This window comes from Amborella trichopoda, chromosome 10 (genome assembly GCF_054954075.1).
Source record: "Amborella trichopoda isolate Santa Cruz 75 chromosome 10, AtrichopodaSantaCruz75HAP2 v2.0, whole genome shotgun sequence".
Taxonomy (NCBI): domain Eukaryota; kingdom Viridiplantae; phylum Streptophyta; class Magnoliopsida; order Amborellales; family Amborellaceae; genus Amborella; species Amborella trichopoda.
Window position 1 is genome coordinate 23,398,021 of NC_142345.1, and position 21,813 is coordinate 23,419,833.

Consider the following 21,813-nt stretch of genomic DNA (forward strand, 5'->3'; position numbering starts at 1 on the left):
ATTTTAAGTATTAAAACCGTATTTCTTGACACTACTTGAAGGTGTGCCTTACTTTGACTGTTTAGAGCCTGAGCTATATACAAACTACACCCCTCTTTTAATGCCTAAGAATGTTTGATTTGGACAATTTCTCTATTAACTCTGATAAGACAATCTTATGATATCGTATCTTCTTACTGAATTACCTCTCCCAGTTTATTAAATCATATCAAAATACTCTAGTCTTACCAAGTCTATTGAAGATTTTTCTCTTGCACAAAATTACGGGGACTTATTTTTTCATTCCAAGTTCTTTTATTTCTTTCACATTACAAGTCTATTGAAGATTTTTCTGTCTTATTTTCTTCATCCCAAGTCCTTCTCCTTTCGCATTACAAATTTCCCCAAGTTGAGAGCTCCCCGGTATTGACCTAAATGGTAATAAATAATGTTTAATTGCGTCCTAACGGCTCAAAGCACGCATTCGATACTCAGGCCGACACTTTCCCAAAATTAAGGATACTTAGGGCGGATTCCAAAAACATCAGGGGCATTACCGTCCTTATGAAAAAAAAAAAAAAAAAAAAAGCTAAAAACAACAATATGCTTTAACTATTTAGGTCTTCACCAAAATATTAGAGGCAGAGGAGAGAGAAAGTATATATGGGTGGGGCCCTTTTGGTCACAATTTAAGGAGAAATAGTTAAGAAATTGAATACCGGTGAAAGGGGAGTGGGAGCGCCTGCCTCAACACGAGGTTTTATAAACAAATGGAGGAGAGAGAGAAGGCAACTCGCAATGCATATGTGTGCCTTTCTTTATCTAAATAGAATCATAGATCATTGATTTTTTTTGCTTTTACCCCAAATTCTGGCCTCATTAGAGACCAGTATAGGAGAGAGACCATTTTTAGGTTGGTTGCAGAAGAGTATTCAGAAGAAAGGGACCCAAATTTTCATTTAGCTGCAGAGCAGAGCAGAGTGAGTGAGGGGGGCCAATAATGAGGATTAGGAGGCAATGCTGTAGCAGATGCCTCAGCTCCTCCATGAAAAAAACGGCCCTCTTCGTTCTCATTGCCTTCTCTTCAGCCACTGCTGTAAGCTTCGATTACGGTGAAGCACTAAAAAAGAGCCTTCTCTACTTCGAAGCTCAGAGATCGGGGCGGCTTCCATACAATCAGAGGGTAACATGGAGAGACCATTCCGGCCTGACCGACGGCCTCGAACAAGGAGTCAGAACTCTCTCTATCTCTCCCTATGATATCAGAACCTCTTTCTCTCTCACAGAAGAAGTTCAAACTTATTTATAAATTGTGCTTTCTATGGTTCAAATGAGAATGTTGCTGTCTCTCTAAAAATTAGAGAGGTTGTTCATATTTTTGAATGGTTTTTATCAGGTTGATTTGGTTGGGGGTTACTATGATGCGGGGGATCATGTTAAGTTTGGGCTTCCGATGGCGTTCACTGTTACGATGCTCTCGTGGAGTGTGGTTGAGTACAGAGATGAGATCAAGGGTGCAGGGCAGCTTGCTCATGCGATGGAAGCCATCAAATGGGGCACCGATTACTTCATCAAAGCCCACACCGAACCTAATGTCCTCTGGATCGAGGTAAACCAACCTATTCACGACTTACTACTCAACTGAACCCAAAATGGCCCATTATGTGTCCAAATTTTGATTTGGTTTTCCATTGAAGAGAGAAAGAGAGAGAGAGGTTTCAAAATCTGATTAATTTTGGTGATTCTTTGGCATAGCTGATTTCTCTCTGTGTTTGTGAATATGTTTAGGTAGGGGATGGGGATACCGATCACTACTGTTGGCAGAGGCCCGAGGACATGACGACATCGAGGCAGGCCTACAAAGTCGATGCCCAAAACCCAGGTTCCGACGTTGCTGCAGAGACCGCGGCAGCAATTGCTGCCGCGTCCATGGCGTTCAGGGACTCCAACCCACATTATTCCCACCTCCTCCTCCACCACGCCCAGGAGGTGACCTATCCCTCTCTTTCTATCTCTATCTCTCTAGACTCAGAAATCACTGGAAAATTGTCCAATTCAGTGAGAGAAAAATAATTGATTTTTGAAATATGCATGTAAAATAATATTTTAACTAACCGATAAGGCTTTTATGGACTGACCATGCGTACATTCGTGGCACAGTTGTTCGATTTCGCCGACATGTACAGAGGGAAGTATGATGGTAGCGTAGGTGCTGTGAAGAGTTACTATGCGTCGGTGAGCGGGTACAGAGATGAGCTGCTGTGGGCCGCAATGTGGCTCTACAGGGCCACTGGGAACGACCAATACTGGGCCTACGTGGTTAACAACGCAGAGTGCTTTGGGGGCATCGGCTGGGCCATAACCGAGTTTAGCTGGGATGTTAAGTATGCTGGACTTCAGATCTTGGCCTCCAAGGTACCATTGTTTTGCTACCCATCTTATTCAATAGACATCACTTTTTATTTTTTTTGTGGAGAATTTCTTTCTGTAACTTATTTTCCATTTAGTAATAGGGTGGGCCAGGCCAAGTCGCCCAGGACCTAATTTTTCAAAGCCACGCAGACCTGGTTAGGTCAGTTGCCCTGCCCATTGCCAGCCCTAGTCGGCTCAACGTAGTGAGTTGCGATCCCAATTAAGTACCCCTTGAACTCATCTAGGTTTACCATTGATTTTAATTTTTTTTAAATGCCAAAAAAACCTGAAGAGCTAGCAAAGCCTAATCCAAATCGAACAAGCTGGTTTGGTCCATTTGTTAAATTTTTAAGACGGGATTGTCTATAAAGATATCATTTATCTTTTGCACATGGAAATCACAATTACTCTCTTTTTAAATTTCAAAATAGATGGTTGTAAAGATTCAAAACAACCTTTTATTGATCCAAATGAAAAGAATAAATAAAAAACCATACAAAGTAGAAGTGAAGAAGTCCTTTGCTCGGGTAATAAGTTAAGAACCTTGGTTCATCGCCGTTTGTCCTCAAGACAGATGGTGGAAGATATGTCTGAACTACATTAGAGGAAACGGAAGGTTCACCGTACTACATGTAGTACGATAGAGAACTATACTCTGTCCTGGGCATCCAGGGAATGATGAATAGTGACTTTCGATTAGGGTAAGCTTTTCAAACGTATGCCATAAGCCGTACTCCATAATTGATCATATAAACAACATGGTGATCTCAGGGGATCAAAGTGTAAGGTTGCATGATACTATCCCAAAAGTTGGGGAAATATTGTGAGACTGGAAATTCAACTTTTTCTCAATAAAAATTTTAAAAAATATTTTGACATCATGGAATTCTAGATCTCATCAATCGGTAAACTGGCCGATTCGAATCAAGCTTGAAGGTGGAAACAATTTGGAGTAATTGTGAAACTCAATCTTTTTCTCAACAAAAAATCAATTACAAACATATAAAGATAATTTGAGGGTTTAGGGTTTAACAAAGCCCACTAAAATGGTATTGTTGCTGCCATGCCAAATGATCATTTGGAAACCTAACGACCACAAAATTCTATTCGTATAATCTCAAAATGAGGTATGGGTGCGTAAATTTCGGTGGTGGAGCAAGTTAATGTGCTCTGACAATTTCTCCGCTAATTTTGCCTTTTATTTCGTTGTTGATGAGGTAGAGTACACCACGTCCGTATCTTTTTTGGCTGAGTGTCGATCCAGTCCAGTTAAATTGTTTCGATCATCTATTAAACTATGGTCAAATCATTTTATACAGAGGGTCAAGTTTATATGAAGTACCCACCTTATACTGTACAAATAAGGTCCACCTGAATTTTGTTCAAGGATGCGTTTCAGGTGTAAAAAAATCTATGTTCGACTGACCTGCCTATTAAGACTTCCCCTTTGAGGTCGACGACAGCACTCATTCAGCTGTGAAGGTTGGGCCATCCGAAGATGCCTACTTGTAGTCCGTCCATTAGAGCTATTAGGAAGTCTTCTTTTTTTTTATAGGGTCATGGCATAAAAAAATAAATTCTTGAGAACCCGTATTCGAAGTCAAAGTCAAAAGAGAAAGCTCATATCAAAGCATTCGGAATCGACAAAGGACTATAATTATAAAATTTAAAATTAGTGCAGATTAAGCACATCTATAAACAAAATAAATCCTTGAAAATATATTGTCTGAATAAGTTGTTTTAAAATGAACTTCTTTTAGGACTTAAAATTTTCATTTTCTTTATACTATAAGTCAAGATGATCAATTAGAAGGTTTTCTAACTTCAGTAAACTCTTTTCTAGTGAATTTTTTAGGTGCAACTTACTTCTATAGTATAAAGTTGCAACCTTATATAAACTTTTTTTTTAAAAAACAATTAAATATATATATAATAATAATATAAAATGTGTTAAAAAATTTCTCAACTTTATTTAATTAGTCAAAACCAGTTAAAACTAGCTCGTCCAACCAGCCAAAATGCATCAAACGTTAGTTTTAATTGAATTTTAACAAAATCAAACAAACCAAAATCTGTCAAACATTAATTTTAACTTAATTTTAACCAAACCCAAATTTTATCTGACGACACCCATCAACAAACCGGTCAGCATTGTCCAACCACTATTTCGGTCCAATCGCTCTTTACCGCTTTAAGGCGTTGTGATGTCATTTTGTCAACGACATCTATATATTATAAGCGTTTAAATCAAAGGCCTCGTAACTCTAGTTTCCTTACATGCCCCCAAAAAAAAAACAAAAAAAAACTCTAGCTCAATGGATTATTAATTCTGCGTGAATGGATTGGACCAATGATTTAAAAATCGGCGAGTCGAACCAAACTCGTCCGGTTCAACTCGGGAATCGGCATAGCCCGTGCCGGTTCCAACACAAACTCGGGAACCGTGCGGTTCTAGAGTAGAACCACCGGTTCCCACCCGATTCTGTCCTGTTCTGTCCCGTTCTAGTGGTTTCCTCCCTGTTTTAGCCTCAAAAGCAGCTTCACACATGAGTACGCGTCACGCATGCGATACACACCATTCCCACACGTGTGTATGTGTGACACAAGTGGTACACACACTCCCATACGTACCATATGTGCGACACGCACATGCACGCGTGTACGTGTGCACCGGTTCTAGCTGGTCCAGGCCTCAAAAATACCTTCACATATGTGTACGTGTCACACGTGCGACATACACCACTCCCACATGTGCCACACGTGCGACACGCATATACACGTGTGCATGTGGGCGAATGCCCTAGTGTTTTCACACTTATGTTTATCTTCCAATTACATATTTATATAGCATATTTGAATACTCATCCTTCGTTGTGGGATAATTCCCAAACATCATTAAATGAAAATATATGCTATTAATAGGCACTTTTAAACACATATGCTGAGGAGGCATGATGGTTATCACTAATGTTATCTATTTCGGCTTCTCAAATTCGAATCCCCCCTTGGGCCATATAGTAGTTTATCCCTTCTTGAACTAAATTTTTTTTCCCCTTGGGCATATAATATATTAAAGTGTTATTTTCAAAATCTATACGTATTTTGTTAATTTTTACATTGATAACCAAATCTTTTATTTTATTTATTAAATTTTACATTATAAATCAAGTAATGTACTATTTTTCTTACAGTTGTCAATAATACATTTTAAATTAGATAATATTATAAAATATTTTTAGTTTGTTATTATTTGTCTAATAAAATAATTATAAAATGTAAACTAACAATTATAATTTCAGTATATAATATTATAATTAGTTAGTTGTAATAATTTTGGATTATAGTTAGTTAGGCCGTAATAATTTGGGTTTTTTTAGCGGATTAGGGTTTTTTGCCAAAACGAGATTTTAATGGCCATTCTTTCATTGATTTAGTCTACCCTTTATTATAGTCCATGTATAATTATATATTTTATCCATAATAATTCTGTGATTTTTCTTTTATGTGATGCAAGTTTAATCCTTAAGTTTATACAGAGAAAGAGCATCTCAATATTCACAAATTGATGAAAAAAATGAAAGTTAATAATGTTGTACCCTCATTTCTTATTGGAATTCCTAAAAAATAATATTTATAATGAATTTTAATAATTTTTTCGGATTTTTTTGAAGCTTTAATCCGACTGATTCAGCCGATTCCCGATCCGGATCGCCGTTTCGCCGATCCGGATCGATTTTTGAGGTGCCCGATCTGGGTCACCGATCCGCTTTTTAAACCATTGGATTGGACTTATTCTGGTTCGATGGCTTAGACGACAAAGCCACCTAAAATGATTGGTAGTTTCTTACGGAAAATCGTAACAATTGGTTTAAACCAGTTTGACTTGGTTGAACGTATGAACTGACCACTTGGAAAGAGATTATTGACCAAACGTGCTAAATCTAGTGTTCAAATGTCTTGTTAGGGAAAGCTTTTTATGTTCCCCTACAATCGTCCATTTTTTATCAAGAGAGCCACTTACCGTTTGATCTTAGATCTAACGTCTCAACATATTTTATTTTTAGGTTTTTTATTACAATTTTTTTAAATATTAAATTTGGTACGTGCCAACTTCTCATTGGGGCACACCTATAAAAAATATTTACAATAATTTTTTGATAAAAAATAATGACCAAAATACCCCTTAAAAATTTCAGTGGTATTTTGGTCATTTTATTTTATTGAAAATATTTTTTTTATATTTTTCGTTAGTGCAAGTTTAATAGAGAAATGGATGTCCAAAATTTGATGTCAAAATAATTTATAAAAAAAATTAAAAATAAAATAATGTAGAAGCGTGACATTGTGATTGGGGCAATCTTAGCCCTCCATTAAAAAATGGACGGTTGGATAAGGGGAAGGATAGAACTTCTATGTTGTAAAGGGAATAGAGAAAGCTTTCCCATGATTTCATACGGTTGTATAGTATAATGTATCCATCTTTAAAAACAATCTTAAAGACATTTGTTTGACACGGGTTTTTAAATGTATGCTCTTTTTATTCTGAAGAACAATCACAAAAAAGAAAGTTTTGAAAAAGTACCCTTGAAAGTGTTTTTCTAACCCCATCAATATAAGCCATCCATTTTAGTGAGATGGTTAGATATAGGCTTTAGAAGGATCTTTTTATTCTCAAAACTTTTATATAGCGTTATCATCATTAGATTAACAATGTTAAAAAAGAAAAGAAATGATTTTGAATTTGTTAAGGTCTAGATCTTGAAATTCACCAAATGGATAGTCGAGATTCATTGTTGGAGAGTACTAATTTTGACCACATCAAGGATGCAAATTTATGTATTTTTTCGTAGGATTGATTACGAGGATGAAGAGAATGTGTGTACAAAATTTGAGGTCATACATATGTCAAAAACATGGGTTTCTAAAGGTGTGGTTACATTATACTACTATACAGCCGTTGCATGAAATCATTTCCCTTAATAGAATGTTGTCATGGACAGGCCATTGACCCTGCGTAGGTAAGGGTGGCAATGTGTTGCACTCAGGTCAAGTCAGGGATGGCTTGAGCTATGCTTAGGACCTTAAGACCCAGTCCAAGCCTTATCAGGCCTTGACCAGGGCAAAGGGGTCTATCCTTTCTCTTGGGATTGGTGGTCTGGCTTAGGACGGTTAGTAGGGTTTGGCCAAGTCGAGCCTGTAGATATTACTTTCTGTCTTTTAGATTCATTAACAAAAAAAAAGAAAAAAAAGTAAAATTCCAGGGCCGGGCAGGGCATGGCCATGAACTCTGGGGGCTTGGCCCAAACACCAAGCATAGATTCAAAGCCTAGAATCAGTGTTCTAAAAGGTAGATCGCCCAGCTGCTAGGGAACCATCCTAGGAGTGCCCAGCCTTGGGTGGCCACCCAAGGACTGCGCCACCCAGATACAAGAATGGTTTTTTTTTTTATACTAGAAGCACCCCGACTAGGGCATAAATTTTATTTTTTATTTTAAATAAAAAAAGGGACAAGGGTAAGTTTTAGGTTCATTTGAAACCTAAACCCTATTAAAGTCTATTTTAAAGAGATAAAAACCGTAAAACTTAGTTTTTTGTGATTTCCATAGGATAGAACGCTTGAAACCCATTGAGATTAGATTTAGTTTTAAAAGTTTAATAAATTTATTAGAGGATTTCCATAAGATCAAAGGCTTTTCTTTCTACCTAGGCGCTTGGCAATCTGGGCCCCAGCCGCCTAGGCACCGCCCTTTAGGTATCACCCAACAATTTTTGAAACACCTCTTGGGATAGGTCCTCTAGTCAAAATTAGTGGCCTAAACCCATATTATTTAGGGCCCGAGATGGCTATAGTACCTCTGTGCCTAGAAATGATACAATTGGAAAGATGATCGTTGTTGTCTGATTAACATGGTTTCACGATTTGGATGGTAGGGAGTACCCTATTCACCGATCCAGTGATGCCATATTCTAGTTATGGGTTGTAGATTATAAAGCCCTTGTTCTGATAAAATCACCTAGCTATTTTTTGACCAATTTATTTGAATTGGTTCAATGTAGAGTTCGTTTTCTCAAAAGTATTTGGAATATCAGAACAGACTTCCTTTTCAAGTCTGGTTTTTAATTGAATAATTTTCTCCTGGCGTAAGGGTTCATTGATCTTTTATTGTTTAGTTATTATTTCTTGTTTTAAGGTATTAATCAGAGATTCTTTATTCTTTTTTAAAACCATAACTTGATTAATTTCCTTTAATTTTGGTTTTTCAATAAATTCAAATTTAATCTTATGTCTTTGAATTTCAGAATCTATACCAGACGAGTCTAAAGATTTTATAGGAGAAAGAAAGCTTAGAAAAGGCGTTCCCAGAATTATTTCTTGGGAAAATCCTTTTACCATTATAAATGGCAATAGGAAACATGCTCCATTATTGCAAACAGCTGCTTCAGAGAGCTTATAATTGATCATAAGTCTTTTTCCGTTGGCAGTATTTAATATTTGGGTAGTTTTATCAAAGAATCTTGAAGGTACCCGTCATTCATTAATACAATTAAGATCAGCTCCTAAATCAATAAGAGCAATAGCAGTAAAACTGTATTCTTTTGAAACCACAATTTTTACTTTGGTATGCCATTTTTGGGTAATTACCTTGTTTATCATATTAATATAATTTAATTTTATGAGATCAATATTTTCCAAGATATTGACATTTTCTTCTTGTGGTGGCATATTTTCAACAAACTCTATCGTTGAGAGTTTGTATGTCTTCTTTTAAAGTTTTTATTTCAAGTTCAGAAACTGCAGTTTTTCTTTCTTAAAATATTTGTTTTTTGTTTACTTTCTCAATGATTTGTTTAAAGTCATAATTGGGCTTTATAACTTGGTTTTCAGTTTTCTCTTTAGCAAGATATTTAACTTGTGCATCTTTTTTTTCAAGAGGGTCAATAATTTTGTCAATAATATCTAAAACCAAATTCTGTTTTTTCAGTTAATACATTAAGACACAAACCTTGCATATCTAATAAGGCCTTATAATGGTCACAATTACAATCTTTTTCGTCATGACTATTTTCGTTAGAAGTTTCAGTATTGCTGTTAATTTCATAAATTTCATCTTCAAAATTTGTATCCAAATAAGATAGGTCTTCAAAAGAGTCTCCAAGAAGTAGTATTTGCTCTAGCTGTATTTTAAGACTCTCATCAGTTATTTCATTAAGTTTTTGTTTGGTCCTGCATCTGTTAGCATAGTGTCCATAATGACCGCACTTCTTACAAACAAGTATTTTTCTTTTAAAATTCCTATTTTTAGGCTCGTCGTTTTCTCCTTGAAAGTTAGGCTTAATTTTTTTCCTTTTTTGTCTCTTGTAATATTTTCTATTTTTCTTATAATCACTTCTCTTAAAATCACTCTTGTGTTTTTAGAGTGAGTTTTCTCAGGGAATGGATAATATCGAAATTGTTCACATAAATCTCCCATTTCTCTTTTTCCTGTAATTTTTTGTTTTTCCAACTGTCTCTTGAGCTTGAGATCAGTACAAAGTTGTAGGCCTGCGGCGCATATTTCGTTGTCTAGCTGGCCTAATGTACAACTTTCATAAGGGATTTGTTTCCCCCATTAGCATTTTTAAGCTTTGTTTTAACTTTTTCTTTGAACAAAGCGGGTAATCCATTTAAGAATTGAGATTTCCAATGTACATCCTCAGCATCATTTCTCGTAAGTAATTGGGTATGAAAAACATCTTTATACCACCGATAATGCAAGAGATCAAGGCACTTAAGGTTTTCTAAAAGCTGTTTAGTTCTTTCATTCTAGAGAGATGTATCTCCTATGAAATGTAGGGCAACAGTATAGATCAAAGTATTGACACAATCATCTTGTTGTGAAGGCATTTCTTGTTTAACTCCTTGATTATAGACAATACTAAGAGTTTGCTTTTCAGCATTGAGAATGGTATTTTTTTCATCTTCTCGTAAGTAAAAGTCCCACCATCCTTTTAATTGTCTTGTAAATCCATTGATTATGGATCTTGCAATATCAGGGTCTCTATTACCATGATTAGAAGATGCTTCTGCATACATTACCAGATGAGTTTGTTGAAAAATATGCCACCACAAGAAGAAAATGTCAATATCTTGGAAAATATTGATCTCAGACAATTAAAATTATATTAATATCATAAACAAGGTAATTACCCAAAAATGACATACCAAAGTAACAATTGTGGTTTCAAAAGAATACAGTGTTACTGCTATTGATCTTATTGATTCAGGAGCTGATCTTAATTGTATTAATGAAGGACGGGTATCTTCAAGATTCTTTGATAAAACTACCCAAATATTAAATACGACCAATGGAAAAAGACTTATGATCAATTATAAGCTCTCTGAAGCAGTTGTTTGCAATAATGGAGCATATTTCCTAATGCCATTTATAATGCTAAAAGGACTTGCCCAAGAAACAATTATGGGAACGCCTTTTCTAAGTCTTCTATATCCTCTAAAATCTTTAAACTAATTTGGTATAGAGTCTGAAATTCAAGGACATAAGGTTAAATTTGAATTTATTGAAAAACCAAAATTAAAGGAAATTAATTAAGTTATGGTTTTAAAAAAGAATAAAGAATCTCTGATTAATATCTTAAAACAAGAAATAATATCTAAACAGATACAAGAAAAGATCAATGAACCCTTAAGTCAGGAGAAAATTATTCAATTAAAAAACAGACTTGAAAAGGAAGTCTGTTCTAATATTCCAAATGTTTTTTGGCAAAGAAAAAAATATATTGTTGAATTACCTTATGATTTTTTTAGGCAAAGAAAAAAATATATTGTTGAATTACCTTATGAAACTGATTTCAATGTAAAATTTATTCCTACAAAATCTCAACCTATTCAAATGAATAGTAGGCTCTTAGAAATCTTTAAAAAGGAAATACAAGACCTCCTTGATAAAAAATTAATCAGAAATTCATATTCTCCTTGGAGCTGTCCAGCATTTTATGCAGAAAAGGCTTCAGAAAAAGAAAGAGGACTGCCCAGATTTGTCATCAATTATAAGCCTTTGAACAAAGCTTGAAGGTGGACAAGATACCCAATCCCTAATAAAAGGGATCTTCTTAATAGACTTTACGAAGCCCAAATATTCTCTAAATTTGATATGAAATCGGGTTTCTGGCAAATACAGATCTAAAAAAAAGACAGATATAAAACTTCTTTTACCGTACCATTTGGTCATTATGAATGGAATGTAATGCCATTCGGGTTAAACAATACCCCTTCTGAATTCCTACACATATGAATGATATTTTTACGCCATATACTCAATTTATGATTGTCTACGTTGATGCTGTTTTGGTTTTCTCTAATTCTATAGATCAGCACTGGAAACATCTGACAATCTGTCTACATGCAATAAAAGATGCAGGTTTGGTCCTATCCAGGAAGAAAGTTCAATTATTTCAAACCAAAATTCGATTTTTAGGACATAATATACATAATCAATTAATTATTCCCATTGATAGGGCAATACGTTTTGCTCAACATTTCCCTGATGAAATCAAAGATAAAACGCAACTTCAAAGATTTCTTGGAAGTCTTAATTATATTGTTGATTTCTACAAAAACCTAGCTGAAGACTGTGCAATTCTTTATGACCGTCTCAAAAGAATTTACCAGAATGGGGAGAAGAACATACCCAAGCAGTTCGAAAAATCAAAATAAAAGCTAAAGAATTATAGAGGCTTTCAAAATAATAGAGACTGATGCTTCTGAAATAGGATTTGGAGGAATTCTAAAACAAAGAATGCCAAACAAAGGAACAACTAGTTAGATTTATGACTAAAAAATGGAATAATGCCCAAAAGAATTATTCCACAATAAAAAAAGAAATTCTCTCTATTGTTTGCTGCTTCTTAAAATTTGAAGATGATATTTTTAATCAAAAACTTCTAATGAGAACAAACTGTAAGGCAGCAAAATATGTGATAGAAAAAGATGTTAAAATACTTGTCTCAAAACATATATTTGCCAGGTGGCAAGCTATCTTAGTAATATTTGACTTCAATATTGAACATATCTCAAGTAACACAAATTCTTTACCAGATTTCTTAACACGTGAGTTTTTGCAGGGAATCCAGGGGAAAAACCCAAATAAAACCTAGTGGTGAAGCCTCAAGACAAGCAAATTACAAAGAATACAACCCAAATACAAGGGAAGACTTAATTCAGTCCTCTGAATATAAGGAAAAATCTTATCTTCCCATCTTACCAATGGACAATATTCATATATATCTTAATCTAGATGAGATGGCAAAAATTTACCTGATAAATCACATGCATTCTAAAGATGAATTTAAATCCCAGATGTTATATGAAACGATCCTTAAAGAAATATGATCTATAGAGGTTGTCCGAAGATATAGGGGGCATGACATTGTGGCCTACTCAAAAATTCAAATAAAAAAAAATATTGCCCTATAAAGATTGGGGATTCGATCCTCTTAAGCTAAGATATTTTAGAAATAGTTGTTCTAAAATCAAGAGCTATAACTATTATGATTACATCGAAGCCTGGGAAAAGGTCCTGATATTCTCGAATAAACAAAATACTTACAGTTGGTTTATTTGTTTTAGGCTTAATGAAGCCGTAAATGAACTACCTACATGGTTTAAAAAATGGATGTTATATTGGGGACCTGATCCATATATTTATCCCAAACAATTACAATGTTCACTGTCAAAATTCGAAGCAGCTAACATAAACTGGTCTAAAATGGAGACCCTAGTCCGATTTACCATCTTATATGAGATCCCTTGGATCATCAGATGGTCTTATACTCTTACTGAGGATGATGAAAATTGGGATTATATCCCTCATCTTGAAAGAGTCATACAAACAAAATGGTGGGACAATTTTGATACTAAAGACTAGATTTCCGAAATCATTAAGATCATAAAAATCAAAGTCAATACACCTGGACTTGGTCAGCCAATAGGAACATCCTCATATTTAAGTCTACTACAAACTAAAAATCCAAATTTATCTAGAGAAGAACTCAAAGGAAAATTATTATCGATGGTTGAAGAAGACTCAATGTCAGTCAGCGAAGAAGAAGGACATTTAAATGGTGTTCACAGTACGAGAATCTTACCCCCAATCCATCAAAAATAAAAGCAGACTATTGGGCCGGCCTGACTCCACTATATCCACGACCCGAGGCTCATCAAATCTACTTTATCTCTACCGACACCTTTAAGTTAAATCAAAGACAGGTGTCTCAGCTATGATGCTGCCTGACATCTTTAAGTCAAATCAAAAGACAGGTGTCTCTACTATGACGCTGCCGACACCTTTACTTTAATAAAAATGCTTCGTGGAAGAAGATAAGAGGCTGCTGACAGATCTATGGTACTTTAAAGACTAAATCTAAAAACTTTGGAGTCCGAAACTGAATTATAAGAAGGGGACTCTTCCTTAGAGAAAGGCATCTTAAGTTTGAGTTTTGAATGCTGTGTTTAGGTTTTCGCTCCCTCCTCTTTCTAACGTTTGAGTGAGTCTGTAGTCTAAGAACAGTGTGCAGAGCTTTCTGAGTTGCAATTGCTTGGATTTGTTTGTATCATGTAAGTCTTTAAGCTTTTGAAATATAAGTGTGATTTTATTTGTATGATTGTATGGTTGTATGATTAGAAGTTCTTCTTAGTATGTGGTTTTGTTGTTGTTGTATGATTAGAAGTTCTTCTTGGTATATTGTTTTGTTATTGTTAGAATTTCCACTTGACGTACTCAAAAGTTGGTATATGCTAAAACCCTGATTTATTTTTTGACCAATTTATTTGAATTGGTTCAATCTAGAATTCGTTTCATATTTCTTCCAAATAAGATTGAAACAATAAGTTATCAAGACTGGGTCGGGCCGATTGGACCGCCAACCAATTGCTAGGCCTATCTGATTCAATGCAAAAATAGGGTTTAGGAAGAAACTAGTCAAAATAATATTTGACTGATTTTGTCTTATACCCTTAGAGTTCGACCGGCTATATAAAACTAAGCATAATTTTTTGCCACATTTTTTTACCATATTTTATTTTTAACTATTTTTTATTTTTATTTTATTTTCTAAAATCCAATCCATTGGTTTGAGTGGTCAAGCTGGTATTAACTGGCCAGTTGATTATGGTAACACTAATTAAAAGGGAAGAGAGAGGTGTTGGGTCCAGATAGAAGGCTGTTGGCTCGAGTTTGATTGGTAGTGAACTTTAGAAAAAGTTAACCCTGCAATCTTTTGGAAAATGCCTGCAGCACCCATTCAAACTCTAAAATCAGGAGGACCTTAAATGAATCTCTAAGTTTTTCTTTTTTTGGGTATTGATATATTAATATCACCCCGCAGAAGGCACACTCGTTCCATCTAATGGCACACAAACAAGACGGGTGGGTGACACGCTTTACCAAAAAAATCATCTCCCGTAAAGGAGGAGATATTTGTAGTGATGTATGAGCTTATCCCCCCACAATTTTTGAACGGTAAATCTTCTTTGAAGAGTGAAATCGCTAATGGGAGTGGAGCCCTTGGCTTAGAGGTTCCGGCGGTGAAGACCTGCAACCTGATGTCAAGAGTTCCAATCCCACTGCTTATCTACATAAAATTATATGATAGAATTATTGTTTTTCTAATTTTCCATCAGTCTAATCATTTTTCATCTTTTATTTTTATTTTTTATCTTTTTAATGTTAACTTGAGAATGGGTGAGAATAGAAATTTGGAGTTCAATTTATGGCACTCGCCAAACCTGACCACTGTCGCTTAAAGTCTGCTCTCACCTTTTTCTTATTTTCTAAATAATGAAGATGTCTTTGTTGATTTCTTATTAATGAATGTATCTCTTTACTAGTTGAACTTTTACAATTGTCGATTATTTGTTATAAAATGGAAGACAATTTCGTTGACATTTTTTGAGGATTATTGCTTCTCTTTCAGGCTGGTCTACTTTTTGTTATGATAATCACAATTATCATCTTCTTGATCCATGGTTAATGTATGTTCATGAAACAGGTACTCATGGAAGAGAAGCCAGAGAGGTATGCCAATGTCCTAAAACAATACCAATCCAAGGCTGAGCACTACCTGTGCTCTTGCCTACAAAAGAACAACGAGAGCAATGTTGACTTGACGCCAGGCGGTTTACTCTACGTTCGCCAATGGAACAACATGCAATATGTATCTTCCGCCACGTTTTTACTGACAGTTTATTCCGATTATCTTCAGAAAGCAAACAAAATTCTCAACTGTGTAGGACAAGAAGTGAGACCCCAAGAGATGCTTGAGTTTGCCAAGTCTCAAGTGGATTACATTTTGGGTTCTAACCCAAGGGGAATGAGCTATTTAGTGGGGTTTGGTTCCAACTACCCCATTAACATACATCACAGAGGAGCATCCATTGTTTCATACAAGGAGAACTCGGGTTTCATAGGTTGTACCCAGGGCTATGACCACTGGTATAGTCGGTCTAGACCCAATCCTAATGTTCTTGTTGGAGCCCTTGTTGGAGGGCCTGATAATCTTGATAATTTCAGGGATCATAGGGGAAATTATATGCAAACAGAAGCCTGTACTTACAACACGGCGCCGCTGGTTGGTGTTTTTGCTAGGCTCAACACATCAAAACTTCCCCTTTCTCAGTCTCAGTTAGTTTACTCTGTGTAGAAAGGATGTCATCCCTATGAAGATGACAGAGTTCAGTCACATTTTCATCATACCTTGCTGCAAGGCAAATTTCCATGCCTTGCCTATTGTTTCTTCAATTCTTGTTACTATTGTTCAGTCATATACATGAGAAAAAGAAAAAAATTTCATGAGTAAAAAAGAAAACAAATTCTCAAATTTTGAGAGAGTTTGTCGTTAAAAGTGCCAAGTACATTAATTTGAATCCTCTTTGGATGTACATAGGGCAAAAGCCATTACACTACATTTCAGGCCTCATTGTCAACGTGTGAATGTGTGGTAATCATTTTCCCGAGGGAAGATTTGATTCTTCAGAGAAGAAAAACTAATTTCTTTTCCTTTTTTCACATTTTAAATTGGAAATACATAATTAAATGTTGCACATTCCAACGTGGAAAAAGTTTATATTAAATGTGAGGCTCTAAACAATGAAATTAGGGCGCACCTCAAAAAGTTCACTAAAAGAGGTTGTTTTGATGCTCCAATATCCTCAAATTGAACGTCTCGACCTCAAGATGTATGGACATGAGAAATAAATGGACATCAAGTTTTGAAAATAGTACATCTTGTAATGTATTTTGGAACCATCACTTTTCAAGATTTTCAAGTTTACATAGATCTGCTCGATCTACGCTGCTTTTGAAGCTTTAAATTATAATTAGAGATAAAAATATATTTTAAGGCTCTCACAAAGATTTCTAGTATTGAAACCACATTTGTCACCACTATTTGAAGGTTCGCTTTATTTTGATTATTTAGAGCCTCGGCTCTATTAAAACCACACCCATCGACATATTCCTTTCTTTGAAGCTTTTCTCAACTTCACTGTTGTTGATTGATTAGACTCTACTTTGTAAGTCTATGGATATCTGTATGCTCTTTTGTGGAGAACCTTTGGTGCTAAGTCCACCAAATTGCATAAATCCTCTAGTATGTAACCAGTATGGGATTGTAGAAACAAGAGGCAAGATTTACAAGTCATGGATTGCGGATGCATTCAACCTTGCTTTTACAAAGTCATCATCTATTTTGGAGGGTCCTATGAACAAACCAAAACCAAATAGAAACTGAATTCCGTAGAAATTTTGAATCTACGATTCTAACGTGTTTGGATAGGAGGAAATTAGGAATCTTGGATGTTTGGAATCCCAGGATATTGATGGATTTTCAATATCAATGATTCTTGTCATGGATTCCCCAAATCTCTTGTTTGGATAAACTATACAAAATTCATGGATTCCTTACAATCATTTCTATGTCCATTAGTAACAAAATTTGATACAGTTTCTCTCTCTAAAATTTTGATATACGTTCACTCCAAAACTTAAATTTGAAATTCTTTCTCTAAACATTTTGAGTTGGTTTTTCTCTAAAATTTTCAGGTGTTTTTTCTCTCTAAAATTTAATATAATTTCTCTCTAAAATTTTAATATGCTTTCTCAGTCTAAAACATAAAATTTGAGATTGTTTCCCTCTCTAATAATTTGAAATAGTTTCTCTCTAAACTTTTTAGGTAGTTTCTCTCTAAAAAATATGATATAGTTTTTCTAACTTTCTCTCTCTAAAACTTAAAATTTGAAATAATTTATCTCTAAAAAATTTGAGATAGTCTCTCTCTGAAAAAATTGAAGTACTTTCTTTCTCAAAAATTTGATGTAGGTACTTTGTCTTAAATTTTAAGATGCTTTCTCTCTAAAACTTAGAATTTGAAATTGCTTCTCTCTAAATTTTTGAGATAGTTGCTCTCTTTAAAATTTAATATAGTTTGTCTCTCTAAAATTTTAATATATTTTCTCTCTCTAAAACTTAAAACTTGAGGTAGTTTCTCTCTCTAAATTTTTTTAGATAGTTTCTCTCTAAAAATTTTAGGAACTTTCTCTATCTAAACTTTGATATAGTTTCTCTCTCTAAAACTTTAAGATACTTTCTCTCTCTAAAATATAAAATTTGAGATAACTTCTCTCTTGAGAAAGTTTGAGATAGTTTATTTCTCTAAAAATTTGAGGTTGTTTCTCTATTTAAAATTTGATATAATTGCTCTTTAAAATTTTAATATATTTTCTCTCTCTAAAACTTAAAAATTTGACATAGTTTCTCTCTCTAAAAATTTGTAGATAGTTTCTCTCTCGATAAATTTTTTAGGTAGTTGCTAGTTCTAAAACTTGATATAGTTTCTATCTCTAAAATTTTAATATACTTTATCTCTCAAAAACTTAAATTTTGATATAGTTTCTATCTTTGAAAACTTTGAGATATTTATTTCTCTAAAAAATTGTAGGCAGTAGTATCTCACTCTAAAGTTTGATATAGTTTCTATCTTCTTTTAATATATTTTCTTACTCTAAAAACTTAAGATTTGAGATAGTTTCTCTTTTAAAAAAAATTGAGATAGTTTCTCTATCTAGAAAAATTGAGATAGTTTTTATATCTAAAAATTTTAAGGTACTCTCTCTAAAATTTTATATGGTTTCTCTCTCTAAAATTTTAGGATGCTCTCGTTCTAAAACTTTAAATTTGAAATAGTCTCTCTCTCTCTCTAAAAATTTGAGATAGTTTCTCCCTAAAAATTTTCAGGTACTTTCTCTTTCTAAAATTTGATATAGTTTCTCTCTTTAAAAGTTTTAGATACTTTCTCTCTCTAAAATTTTCATACCTACCAAATATGCCCTATGTTTTGGGTCGGGAGGGCAATAAGTGGAACCATGGCCCTTGAAAATTCAAAAAATTAGATTTTGATGTGACAGAAAAATCATGGAAAAGTTAGGTGATTTTCAAGATTTAATTTTCATGGAATTTTAATATCCTAGCATTAGATTAAACCATGCGTGAAAATTCAGCGCCACGCGTGAAAAGTCAGCACTGCACATGAAGATAGGGATGAGCATCACCATATGTGGAAGAGGCCTAACGCCGGCTGTGAAAAAAGCGCAGGAAAAGCAACGACGTATGCAAAAAGCATTGTTGTGAGTGTAGCATTGTTTGGAGCATCGCCGTGAGTGCAGCGCCGTCTAGAGCATCGCCGCGAGTGTAGCGCTGTGTGTGTTTGGTCAAACTTGTACAACTGTCAGCATCATGCTGTACCTGTCAACAATGTGTCATACTTGTCAGCGCCCTGCATGGCTAGCGTCAGCCACAATGAACCCCACCTACCCTCGGGTACTTAAGCCCCACTCTTCACCCCTCCGCCATCTGCTCATCTCCCTTTTTCTCTCCCAACTTTCTCTAGAGCTCAAGTGTGAAACCCCTTTACTGCTGCCGTTGGGGAGCCTTGTCGAGGAGGTTAGAGTGGCCTGTGTGTGGAGTTTAGGAGTACCGTGAGCATCAAGTAAGTGAGTCTAGCTATTATGCATCAATAATTTTATAGGAATTTATGCTAAGTGTTGAAAGTGAGGGAAAATGTTAGGATGAAATGTATGAGAATGAATGCATTATGATGAGTTTGAAATCTCAGATGTCAAGATCAATTGAGCCCTGTATATGATTCTATTTGTGGTGGAAGTGTGTGAAGTACTTCACTTGTGGGATTAATTTAATATGAACTTAGTTTTGCATCAAGATTTGCTTTGGCTTATGCGGTATTGAATGTCCTTGGAATGTATGCTAAACTTGAGAGTGGAAATTCCATAACTGTAATTGTTCTTGCATTGCCCTTTTCAGTGGCCAATCAAGATCCAAACGAGCCTATATTGGTTTTGAATGAAAGATACGTTTGTCTACTTTAATTTTCTTTTTGCATCTCATTAAAATTCTTGTTGGATTAAGGGATATGCCCTGAAGAGTGAGCAATGTCACTGTCACTGTGGCTGGAATTCCCAGCAATAATTACCCGTTCTACGTCGAGCTTTTGAACTACCAAATGATATCTAAATGGTTTTCAGACCTTTGCCATCTGAAAGATCTCTGAACAAGCTTAAATTTGCATGTTTTGAGGGTTTTGAAATTTCTCCACGAATCAAGAGTTATGCACCGAAATGCTGGGACACATTATTGTTCACTGTTGTAGGAAATTCTAGCAACTGTCACTCACTTTGTGTAAAGTTTTGAGGTATCAAACATCGTCCAAATCTCTTCAAACCACTGTCACTTGAAATATCTATGAGTGAACTTAAAATTTCATGTTGACACCATTTTGAAATTCTCTATGGATTGTGAGCTACGTCCCAAAATGTGGGAGTAGGTCACTGTTAATAGTGGCAAGAAATCCCAGCTGCCATCATCTATTTTGTGCTAAGATTTTATCCTACCTAATGATTTCCAAATGCTCTCAAACCACCGCCATTTTAAAGATTTAATCATTTTGAGATTCTCCCTAGATTGAGAGTTATGCCTCCAAGAAAAGGAGGTACGTCATTGTTACATAACACAGAGATTTTCAGATTTGTGTTTGTTTTAGAAATAAATGATTTACACTCACGTGCATTCAATTCACTTTCAAATGAGCCTTAAGTAAGTCTATTTTGTAATCAACTTCTGAACCACACTAAAGCTCTCCAATGTTTGAAAATAGTGCCCTTTTCCTATGAGGACGCCACAGTTGTGGATGAAATAAAATTATATTCACTTGCTGAACGATTCACTGATGCTTTTATGTAACAAGTGTAAAGAATGATAATTGATAAACCTAAATGTTTTTGAATGGCCTCCCTGTGATGAGTTATGCATATTAACATCCATGTAACTATACGAATAATGCTATGCCACCATGCAATAAACGATCATTTGATAAATGTGTATGCTCTGTGATAGCTCTGTAATATATATTGCATGAATGAGACTACAAGTTATGAATGTTAATTGATGAGTGTAAATGCCATGAGAGAGCCCTCTTATGATGGATGCCTTATGCTAAGTGGCATAGTGTACATTATAGTTTGATAGCTCTGAACGAGACTCAAAGCTTAGCAATGAAACCAAAATTGTTAGTCACGGGGTACTGACTGATTGCGATGTAACGATTAATGCTTTACTGTGTTGTTTTGATACTGCTATACTGACCACTACGCAATGGGCCACCCATTGGTAGTGGAAACTGGTGCGATTAGTGTTATGAGAATTCCCTGAAATGCTTTGTGCGTATCGCATGGCCAGGATTGAGATGGAGAGGTACCTTCTTTGAGAGTATTGCAAGGCCTACTTATGTGACTGATGCCAGTGAGGTGGGTGCTTTGGGCGTATTACATGACCTGTCCATCTATTTACTGTGAAATGAAAATGTGCTCTACGGTAAAGCAAGAGTATACTCTCTTAAGACAAGTGCGCATACTGTGAAACATGAATGAATGATAAGGTGAAGTTCATGACGTTTATGTATTATGATGGTGTTTACTAAGGAAAGGTTTTCTAGATTGTTACTTCTTATGATATCTATCATCTGCGTTGTGAACGTGAAAAATGATTATTGTATCGAAGGAATGAGAATTTGATACCTGAAATGATGCCTGTGATTGACACGCTGATGAGATTCATGTTTTATCTGATATTTATACGATGATAGATTTATTAATGATGCTCAGTAGCTAGACTTACTTACTGGGCTGTATAGGTCATTCTATTATTTTTACCATCTCTATAGAGCAATAGTCACAGGTGGAAGGCGTGGCTTGGTGGTAGCAGTTGCCGGTTGGGATTCAGAGCTAACGAAGACACCCTCCCCCACTGTATGTTAGCGGACAGTTTGGCCCTAGTTATTGTTTATTGTGGAACACA

At 35.1% G+C, this 21,813-nt stretch overlaps 1 protein-coding gene across 1 annotated transcript; it reads left to right on the plus strand.

The window, feature by feature from the left end:
- The first annotated feature begins 617 nt into the window (after nucleotides 1-617).
- Nucleotides 618-16,266, plus strand: LOC18428141 (endoglucanase 11). The gene is made up of 5 exons (XM_011622849.3): nucleotides 618-1,210; nucleotides 1,376-1,588; nucleotides 1,768-1,968; nucleotides 2,140-2,394; nucleotides 15,439-16,266. Exons 1-5 carry the CDS (start codon nucleotides 980-982, stop codon nucleotides 16,087-16,089), a joined length of 1,551 nt encoding a protein of 516 aa, XP_011621151.1. The 5' UTR covers nucleotides 618-979; the 3' UTR covers nucleotides 16,090-16,266.
- The last annotated feature ends 5,547 nt before the right edge of the window (nucleotides 16,267-21,813 follow it).

What these genes read in the sequence shown, in the direction of transcription:
- LOC18428141 (XM_011622849.3), top strand. Translation starts at nt 980, where the DNA reads ATGAGGATTAGGAGGCAATGCTGTAGCAGATGCCTCAGCTCCTCCATG. An exon ending in CCGACGGCCTCGAACAAGGA is followed by an intron (nt 1,211 to 1,375) that starts GTCAGAACTCTC and finishes GGTTTTTATCAG; the next exon opens with GTTGATTTGGTTGGGGGTTA. An exon ending in TTCAGATCTTGGCCTCCAAG is followed by an intron (nt 2,395 to 15,438) that starts GTACCATTGTTT and finishes TTCATGAAACAG; the next exon opens with GTACTCATGGAAGAGAAGCC.